The 9969-nt window shown below is 53.4% G+C and overlaps 1 protein-coding gene across 1 annotated transcript; it reads right to left on the minus strand.

The window, feature by feature from the left end:
- Window positions 1–1800: 1800 nt before the first annotated feature.
- On the minus strand, window positions 1801–9199 carry SERPINE1 (serpin family E member 1). The gene is made up of 9 exons (XM_026516086.4): window positions 9045–9199; window positions 8139–8410; window positions 7288–7521; window positions 6542–6736; window positions 5752–5950; window positions 4713–4813; window positions 4509–4595; window positions 3859–3942; window positions 1801–3525 (listed from the first exon to the last, which is right to left on the minus strand). The coding sequence occupies exons 2-9, from the start codon at window positions 8407–8409 to the stop codon at window positions 3488–3490; spliced, it is 1209 nt and encodes a 402-aa protein (XP_026371871.1). The 5' UTR covers window position 8410; window positions 9045–9199; the 3' UTR covers window positions 1801–3487.
- Between the last annotated feature and the right edge of the window lie 770 nt (window positions 9200–9969).

Below are 9969 nucleotides of genomic sequence, written 5' to 3' on the forward strand. Positions count from 1 at the left end.
TGATCCTTAGTCCTGCGCTAAGATTTTATCCTACGGACACACGAGCACATGTACACTGGAGTGAATGAGCAAGGATGTCCATCTCAGCCTTGTTGGTAACAAAAATACAATTAAAAAGGCTGTGGAAGCACCAAAATCCGTCAGTGATGGTTCAGGAATTATAGTGCGTCTGTGTACACAACTGGTAAAGAGAATGAGGGGTGTAGGATGTATCGTTAGGTAAATAATGCAAGTTGCCGAACACTCTGTGTGTGTGTGTGTGTGTGTGTGTGTGTGTGTGTTTGTGATGATCTTATTTGTATGAAAGTGAAGAATATTTTAAATATGCTTATAAATGCTTAGTGAAGTTCTAAGAGAACCCCGAAGAAACTAGGGACCAATTAAGTTCCCATTTTTACCTTTCAAACTGAGTGTCTTACTATGAGCTTGTGTTTGGTATCACTTAAACAAGTCACCTGACATTTAAAATTAAATTTAGATTAAAATATGTGTTTTAAAAAGTAGACCCTGGGGGCGCCTGGGTGGCACAGCGGTTAAGCGTCTGCCTTCAGCTCAGGGCGTGATCCCGGCGTTCTGGGATCCAGCCCCTCATTAGGCTCCTCCGCTATGAGCCTGCTTCTTCCTCTCCCACTCCCCTTGTGTTCCCTCTCTCGCTGACTGTCTCTATCTCTGTCGAATAAATAAATAAAATCTTAAAAAAAAAAAAAAAAGTAGACCCTGACTGCAGCAGCATTGCCACCAAGAGGTCATCCTGGCTGTCCTTAAACACTTCCAGTGATGGAGAACTCACCTACCTATTAACTGTCAGACAGCATTTGACCAAGAGCCCCCAGATGGTAATTAGTTCCTCTTAAGACAAGACCTAGGGACTGGCTCAGTCTGAGGAGCATAGGACTCTTGAGCGTGAGTTCATGAGTTCAAGCCCCACGTTGGGTATAGAGGTTCCTTAAAATTTATAAAAATTAAAAAGAGAGAGAGAGAAGACCTAGGTTTCCAGGAGGCTGGATCTATCAATCCTCTCTTTAGGATTCTGGAGCTGGACAGCATACAATTTCGGCAGCTAGTTCTTGGTAATTTTTTTAGTTTAAAAGATGATTTTTTTGAAGATATGAACAGAAACTAATTGGGGGAGTTATGTCCCCTGGAAAGAGCCTTCAAGAGACTAGAGGAAGAGAATAAAAGACTTTCCAGGATGTCGTTTTAAGGAGGATATTAAGAGAGTCTATATCACAAAAGAGCCTTGTTTTCAAAGGAACCCGATCTGTGCATGGGGATGGTGAGGGCAACACACACTCAAAGAGCACACATGAATGCAAGCACTGTTACACACCCGGAAAAAGGAACCTTGCTAAATGCCAAGTAGAGAGTGATGGTGTGGACTGGACCCATGGGGAACATCAGGTCAAGGGACTGGACTTGGTCTGGGTTTTGAGAAGTGGGGAGTGGGGTAGGCACAGGGGTGGGGGCATTTGGCAGGGAAGGCAACGGCATGAACAGAGATGGGAACCCAGAGGGACAGTGCGCACAAGCAGGTCTCAGGGCAGGTGCAAGGTGTGGGGGACCCCTCTTTCCTTTTTGAGGGTGACACCCAGGGGGAGAACCACGCCCTGCACAGCTTGTCCTGTGGGCCTTCTTGCAGAAGCCCTGTGGTCAGCCCCGTGAACTCGCCTGGGGCAGGTCTTCGTGCCTTGGGCTTGTGGGTGTATGTTTCATAAAGATCCCCTTTACTGGAAAAGTCTATGGACTGGTAGGATTCTGGTTTTGTACTGTGTGGAATGTGGAAAGTGAAGACAGGGACTCTTTTGGAATATTTTAATTAATTTATTATTTTTTAAACATATTTTACTTGTTTATATATCAAAAGTGAAAAAGCATATGATTCAACACAACTTCAAGAAAGTTGGACCCCACATTTGGGTATCCTTATGGGTACTATGTGTAGCTGTCACTGTCCAGTGCATTATGAGAAACAAACAAAGATTTTTCACTGAAGAGCACAAGGGTGGGGTGGGGGGGAGGTTATTAGGGTCCTATTTGGATTACATTCATTCATTTGACATCTCTATGCAGTTCTTCAACAAATTGGTCTTCATGCCATGCCCCCTAGCTCGTTGGTTTTCAGGAAGATTATCCAGCTAGGGTTGTTAAGTCCGAGCTCATGGTCTCTCTCATTCTCCTCTCTCTCTCAATCTCTCTCCCCCTCTCTCACGTGTCCACTGCTCGCACACAGCAGCCGGAAATGACACATCGAAGTGAGTCACCAATGCGGCTGTGAATCACCCTGTAATTGGGGAAAGTTCTGTCCTGCTAGGTCGTGCAGCCCCTTGCTCTCCTGTTCCTAAATATATTGGAAAATTTTGAAACCACTCTGTCCTCGCTGTAATCTCTCTGACCCACCACATCCTTTTGGTCCCTAAAGTTAGATAATCTTGGCGGGGGTCTTAGCCATCAAATGGAAGGGCCAGGAAGGGAGAGGAGCCATGGGGCTCGGGAAGCCACAAGGTGGCAGTGTGGGCCCCACCACGCTTGCCGCCCAGAGGGGCAGCCAGTCAAGGGGCCAGACTCCTGAGACGCAAGACACAGACCACCAAGGAACATTACAAACAAGCTCATATAATACATTTTTCTTGAGAGTCCTCTTTCTCTCACACAAGCACACAACGACAAGGATGTGATAAATACTCAAGCACACCCCTGGCATCCCACCCTCCCCACCAGGAGATTAGAGCCAAGAGCCAGGCACACATCACACTTTTTCTTCCTCCATTCCTGCAAAATAAAGTTAGTGGGAAGCAGAAACCTGCTTCTATGAGTAAACAAGTCACCTACACTCCAAAATAATAAATGCACACTGTTTCTGGGGAGGGAGACGGCCAGGTCAGGGCGGGTCTCCACACGGGGTGGGCAGGCGTGCTGCCCAGTCTGCGGGACCTCTGGGCTGGGGCAGCACAGACCTCCAACTGAAAGGGTGCCTCTTCCACTGGCCAACTTTGGCCCGCCGCCAGCCTCCTCAGCAGTGGCAGACAGTGCAAGAGTGACAGCAACGTGACTGGAACACAAATCGTTTCTACCGAGCACACAAAACCTCCCATAAACCTTGTGCCAACCTGCCAGGGTCTCGGTGGGGTCCAGGTCTGAAGACCCGGATGGGCAGAGCGCCGGGCAGAAGCAGGTGCACCAGCGGTTGTAGAGTTTGAGAGTCTGGTGTGGAGACCCCACTGTGCTTCGGAGGTCTCTCCGGGGGGCTCCACGAGGGAGTTTTACTGAAAGGTCCTCTTCCCCACTCCTGGGAGAGGCTGAGGTCTGGGAGGCAGATTTGAAAGATTTACCCCCCCTTTTTTTTAAAGGTAAATTAAAAAAAAAAAAGGCAAATGCTGCCTTTTTCTCCAGAAGCATTAGTTAAAATAACTTTTTTTTTTCCTTTGAAGTTCCTTCTTCTTGGCTACATCTCCAGTTCTGTCCCAGATGAGGGCTGCTTTTCTCACGGTCAGGGTTCCATCACTTGGCCCATGAAAAGGACCGTTCCTGAGGAAGGAAGGCACGTGGGAGATGAGAACAGGGAGAAACGGCACGGCTCACCCAGCCCCATGTTTATGGATGAACCGAGATGTGAGAACGTGAGTGAGCTGTCTGGAGTCACAGCTGCTGTTGTGACTAAGCTAGGGCTGGGGTCCTGGCACGGTGCTCCGTTGGTGACAGAACATCCTCCCTGAATGGAGGAGGTGGGGCAGAGCTATGGGGTTTTGTCTGGAGTCCTCTTGGGGAGAGGGGAGTGTCTACACCTGTCTAGACTGGTGCTTGAGGCAAGAAGACGGGGCGGGGGGTGGCGGGCAGTGGAGCGTCGCGGCCCCGGCTCACCTGTGGGGTTGTGCCGCACCACAAAGAGGAAGGGTCTGTCCATGATGATCTCCTCGGGGGCCATTCGGGCTGAGACGATGATGGCTAAGAGAGAAGGATAATGATCTAGAACGGAGGGACTGGGCACTGGCGCCTGGACTGATCATCGGGGATCCCCGACACCCGCTTTCTGATGGTAGCCCTGGAGGGTGACTAGGACACTTGGTTGTTCTCCTGTCCGTGAACCTCAACAGTTTAGGGAAGCCCTCGGAGGCCGGATTTCCCCCAGTAGTTTCGTAGAGATCTATCAGCTCCTCACAAACAGCCATTTATGTGTGCCCTCTTAGAGGGTCTTGGTGAGCAAGTTCCTTAAGCTGACTAGCCACTGAGGGAAGAAGCCAGGCTGCCTTGGGGTGGGGGGGGGGCTTTTCACCTTCAGGGGACCTCGGGAGCCATTGTGTGAGGGACCCGGCTCCCAGGCCAAGTGGGCCCACCTTCTAGGCTGAGAAACTCTGGTGGGGTCGGGGCAGTGCCCTCGACACGGGGTGGGGGGGTGGTGCCACTCTGCAGGAGAGGCTGGTAGAGCAGGACCGCGGGCTTCATCCCAGATGTGGGCCCGTCCTGGCAGACCTGGCCTGCGCGTCACCAGGCCTCACCTGAGCCTGACTCACCTGTAGAGGAGGACGCCACCGTGCCGCTCTCATTCACCTCAATCTTCACTTTTTGCAAAGCCTGCGACACATACAGTGCCTCTTGATCTGAAACACAAGTGGACCCGCGGGCAGATCAGTTGGGGCTCTCAGAGACACACTCCTTTGTCCTTTTAGGGACCCCACGGTCCACCAGCAGAAGAAAGTGAAAGGAAAATCTCCTACCTGAAAGACTCGAGAAGTCTGCCTGGTTTGGCCTAAACATGTCGGTCATCCCCAAGTTCTCCAGGGGCCGCCGGAGGTCGACTTCACTCTCCAGGGAGAACCTGGGAACAGGAGCAGGAAACAGCTCAAGCTCAGGCGGCCCCTTGCGGGCTTTCCCAGTCCCTGACAGCATGTCCCCCTCCCGGCTGGCTGGCAGCCAGACAGGAGGGACAGATGTGAAAGTGGAGGGAGGCTGGGCTTTGCAAATCTGTGTGTGAGGTCTAATAGAAATGAACGTTCTCTGCCATCTCCCTGCCCCCTGGAACCTAGTCTGTAGATGGTATTTCTGAGGGCTAATTCTGAAGAGGACTCTAGCAGGGAGGCTTTGGGTTCCCCCCCTTCCCATCGGGGCTCTCATTACCTCGGGTTTCACTTTCTAGGGACCGGGGCGGGGAGGGGCCAGAGCACGCAAACCAGCGAAATTCTCCTCTTTCCCCAAGCCTAGCATTATGGCATCTGGAAATTTGGGGTAAGTGTGGTGGGAGCCTTCCCTTTAAATCTGGGACGACCCAGCCTCAGCCTTCTCCACCCTCTGTGTTTCAGCAGAAGGATTTTAAAAATCTGCTTTGTTGGAAGCCAGCGAGAAGCTGCTCGGGCTCCTTTTGTCTCTATTGTTTGGATGTTGACTTGAGCTGATGGGGGTGGGAGAGGGTCTTTCAAAGGCCCATCTATCTCCCCACCTCCACCATTTCTCCGGCTCTTCCTTTGGCTGGCTTTGGCCCGGTATTCTGAGGTTGGTAAGTGTGGGGGCATGGTCTAGAAAAATGCCCCGCCGCCCGCCCTCCAGTAGAAACGGGAGGAGGGAGGGTGAGAGGAATCTTAATCAAACCCAGGCCGGAGTGTTTCCCATCAGCTTCCCACACATGTCCCTGCCCTGCAAATGTCACATTTGGGAAACTCGATGTGGGGGTGGTCCTTTCAGGGAGCCCTGGGGGAGGGGAGGGGGACATAAAGGGGGTTGGGGCGTTGGCATGTGTGGTGAGAGCGAGGGGTGACTTACTTGGGCAGAACCAAGAGGCGGAGCCGTCTGGTCATATTCCCTTTCCACTGGCGGATGAGCTGGGCATCCAGGATGTTGGTGAGGGCAGAGAGGGGCACCTCCTTCTCATAGGGAGCAGCGATGAACATGCTGAGAGTGTCCCCGTGGTAGGGCAGTTCGAGGATGTCGTAGTAATGGCCGTCGGGGGTAGAAAACTCGGCTGCGAAGACACCAGATTGGCGCACTGAAAATGGCTTCTGCTCTTGTTGGTTCTCACCCAGCACTGAGTTTTCAACGAGTTCTGTCTCCTCCGCTCTGTCTGGAAGCCAGCTTTCTACCCGGGCTTTGGAGGCTCCCCTAGTCAGAGTTTTTATCCCCATTTCCCTTCTCTTCTGCCAGTTCACCGTCTTCTGGTTACTCTGTCTCCTTTTGACCTTCTTGGCCTTCACTCCCCTCTCCTCCACACCCAGCCTCTAATTCATTCCGATTCTTCTCTCCTTCATCTCAACTTCCACACAGGCCTTCCCCCAGCAGGATTTGTGAACCCCCTTGTAATCACACTAGAAACACTTGGGGACCAGAGACAGGGGCCACGTGGTCATATGTGGGCTGGAGGCACTTTCTGGATGTCAGCTTCGTCTTGCACGAGCTAAAGCTACTTTCCACTGTTCCCGTTATCCTAGTAGCTCCTCCTGAGGGAGTCTTTGGCAAAGCTGGGCTACATTCAGGGTTTTCTCCTCCCTGGGAGGGGGAACACCTGGGGGATGAGGTACAGTAGTGGTGGGACTTTGGAAGGAGGTCTTGAACTTACTGTAGTTGAACTTGTTGGTCTGAGCCATCATGGGCACAGAGACGGTGCTGCCATCAGATTTGTGGAAGAGGCGGTGGTGGGTGCCCGACTTGGGGAAGGGGGTCTTCCAGTGGCCGTTGAAGTAGAGGGCGTTCACCAGCATCAGGCGCGTCAGCTGGTCCACGGCCCCTCTGCCCAGTAAGTCGCCAATCATGCCTATGAGAAAGCCGGGTGAGCTGTGAGGGGGCTAGCTATATTTTAATCCTTTTAGCTGGTTCCCTTCGGTCCTCAGATTGAATGTGTGTCTTTGAGGGGATCCGGTCAGGAGGCAGACTGGGGGTGTAAGTGAGCCCGTCTAGCTGTGTTCAACCTGTTCCGTCTTCCTGCGAGTCTCGGGACAGCCTCCCGCTCCGCACACGCCCTAGCTCTGGGATCCTGTCCGGGATCAGACGCGGAGACGAAGTCTTCCCTTACTTTGAGTCTCCCCTCACTTTGCTCCCTAAGCTGCAGTCTGGGAGAGCTGTGTATTCTTCTTGCGGTTGTTACCGTTTTTATGACACCTCACAGCACTTTTTAGGGGGCCACCCTTAGAGATAGTTCGTGAGAACCCTACTTATGAAAACAAAGGTGCTCTGATTCTTAAAGTGCCTGACCCGTCTACAGAGAAGAGCACGCTGACAGGGAGAGGTTGGGATGTTGGCGATTTGTTTCCAGATCCCCTTCCTCTGCAGGCCCTCAGGCCCGGCCTCCTCTCCCTGCCGGCTCACCTTTTGTGTGTCTCTTCACCCAGTCGTTGACGATGAACCTGGCTCTCTCCACCTCGGAGAAGTCCACCTGCTTGACCGTGGTCCGGAAGAGCCTGAAGAAGTGGGGCATGAAGCCGTGGACCAGCTTCAGATCCCGCTGGACAAAGATGGCATCGGCAGTGCTGATCTCATCCTTGTTCCACGGCCCCATGAGTTCCTTGTACAGTTGGCGGAGGGCAGGTGCCATGCCCTTCTCTGTGCCGGGGCAGGACAGAAAGGACACATTAGCTTACGTTGAGCCAGGGGCCCCCAGTCAGGCCAACCTCCCCCATGAGAAGCCCAATTCTGCCCATCTCGATGGGCTCTTCTGCTCCCCCAGGGGTCTCTGGAGGGAGATTTTCTTCCAAATCTCAATCTCTTCTGCATCTCCCCCTTTCCCTCAAAAATCTCAGGTCCTAACCCTTTTGTGGGTTAAAATATTCTTCTCTGCTTTTAAGTTATGAACCCTACGTTTTTTTCTTATCAGAATGATAGCGATAAGAAGCATTTCACATGCATAATTCGATTGAATCCTTACAGCAGCTCTGTGTGGGAGATAGTTTTATTGTCCCCATTTTGTAGATGAGGAAACAGGTCCACGGGGCATGAAGGTCATGCAGTTAATAAGCGCTAAGGCACCTCTGCTTTACGCCACATCCTCTGGCCTGTACCCCTTGGTGACGGACCCAGGGCCCAGTGAGGCAGGGTGTGCTGGGAAGATGTGGTGCTGGAGCTGGCCTTCCCCCTGCTTCTGGTTGGTGACGCCCCTGTCCCGAGAAGACGGGATGAGTGTCCACCCCCACCCCCCCCCCCCGCTCTGCCCCATCTCTCACCGTCAATCTGGAATTGCATGGCCTCTTGAATCTGCTGCCGGGTCTCTCCTGCTGTTGTCAGCTGCAACATGGCCAGGACTGAGGCCACCCCATAGGGGGAGAAAACCACGTTACGGTCCTTGGAGGCCCGTGCCACCTGCTGAAACACCTTCACTCCAAAGTCTGTGGCCAGTTGTGCCGCCTGAGTCTGGCGGGGGTCTGAGGACGACGCTTCACCAAAGATGAGGGCCAGGCCCAGGGCTAGGCAGACAAAGACCGGAGACATCTGCATCCTAGAGCAAGTGGAAGAGGATCTGGTGAGGGGAGAGAGTTCTGGAAGACGGGTGGGTGGGGTAGGGAGAAGGCCCCCCAGCCACGGGCCAGGCTCCTTGTGTTTACCACTGGCAGGTGATGCATGAACGAGAGGGCGAGAGTCCTTAAGGAACCCTGATGGCCCGGATTCTGAGCCTGTCCCCTCCGTCTCAGCCCCAGGGAGTCTTAGGTGTGGTTCCACCTGTGGGACTCTCCCAAACCCCTGGCAGCACCCTGCAGTTCCTCTCCCTTGGGCGGGGGGAGTGGGCAAGAGGCTAAATGATAATGTCTTTGATTTGCATAATGCTTTTAATTCTCTTCTAATGCTTTCACAACCTTTCATTCATTCAAGTTAGCAGGCATGAAAAGCCCCTTTCCAGAGGTGGGCGGGGTGTCCTGATGCAGAAGAACAGAGACTCCAGGCCCTTGTTTCTGGGTGGTGGGGTTGTTGGTGGGGCCCAGCCACCTTCTGTCAACTCGAGTCTGCAGGTCTCCAGCGGGGGAGAACGAGGAAAAGTGGGGATTGTGGGCGGAGGGCATTTCGCAGAGATTTCGCAGCGGGCCTTCTTCGCCTTAATGGGAGGAAGAGATGGAGAGGTTTTTGCTTTCTCTTACCTGAAGTTCTCAAAGCGCCTTGTGAGCGGCGGTCTGTGGTGCGGCTGCTGCGGCTGACGGTGGCAATTCTGCTGCCCCGGAGGAGGTGTGGCTCTCTTGGCAGTGCTCTAGGCCCGGCAGCCAGACACAGCTGTGCTCCTCTGGAGCCCGCTACCTCCCTTTATACCGCTGTGGGCAGGAAATAGATGAACTCATGGTTCAGCCCCACCCACTTTCTGGCTCTGGAAGTCCGGCCAGGCCCCCTCCGCACCTCCCTCTGCCAAACTTGCTGAGGCATGTGTGTGCGTGCTGCTCTGTGTGTACGAGTGTGAGAGGGTCAGGAGCAACTGTGCAAACCCTGCTCGTCTTGGCCCAAGGGCCTCCCTGGACTTGCTACCCTCTGCCTGTGTCCCTCTCTTGTTGGATGATCTGCCAGCTTGAGCCCTGGCAGTGCCCGACGGCCCCAAATACTCAGTATTTGCGATGGCTTTCCCCTGTGCTCAGCTGGGGAGAAGCAGTTGACATCTCTTCCTTTTCTTTTGGAGAAATGGGTCGCCTCCCTCCTCTTGGCCTCATCCCAGCGGCCAGAGGGCACGGAGCGTGCCATGTGATTGTCTGGGTTTTGACTGTCTAGGACGTGAGCACGCAGAGGACTCCCTTCCGTTTTTGCCCTCTTCCCTGCCGAGGGCCCGCCAGCCCGTCGATGATACACAGCTGACTCCCACGTGTCCAGACTCTCGCGGTGCCCCTGGGGCTCTCCTGTGTGCCAACAGCCGTGTCTGGAGGGGGTTTGAGTGTGCTGGGTGGGGTGATGGAGGATGAAAGGGACCAGGGGTTAACAGGGTAAAGCCTTGGCAAGGAATTAGGAGCCTGGGGAGAATTACACCTTATCCTTTCCTCCGGACGCAGACACCCTTAGGACTGGAGAAGTCAGTGAGAGAGTCGA

The sequence above is a fragment of the Ursus arctos genome, unplaced genomic scaffold (genome assembly GCF_023065955.2).
Source record: "Ursus arctos isolate Adak ecotype North America unplaced genomic scaffold, UrsArc2.0 scaffold_2, whole genome shotgun sequence".
NCBI lineage: Eukaryota > Metazoa > Chordata > Mammalia > Carnivora > Ursidae > Ursus > Ursus arctos.

Coding starts and splice junctions, on each gene's coding strand:
- SERPINE1 (XM_026516086.4), bottom strand. CDS start 8,409: ATGCAGATGTCTCCGGTCTTTGTCTGCCTAGCCCTGGGCCTGGCCCTC. Junction 6,737..7,287: donor GGTGAAGAGACACACAAAAG/GTGAGCCGGCAG, acceptor GCTTTCTCATAG/GCATGATTGGCGACTTACTG. Junction 4,596..4,712: donor AGACTTCTCGAGTCTTTCAG/GTAGGAGATTTT, acceptor CTTGTGTTTCAG/ATCAAGAGGCACTGTATGTG.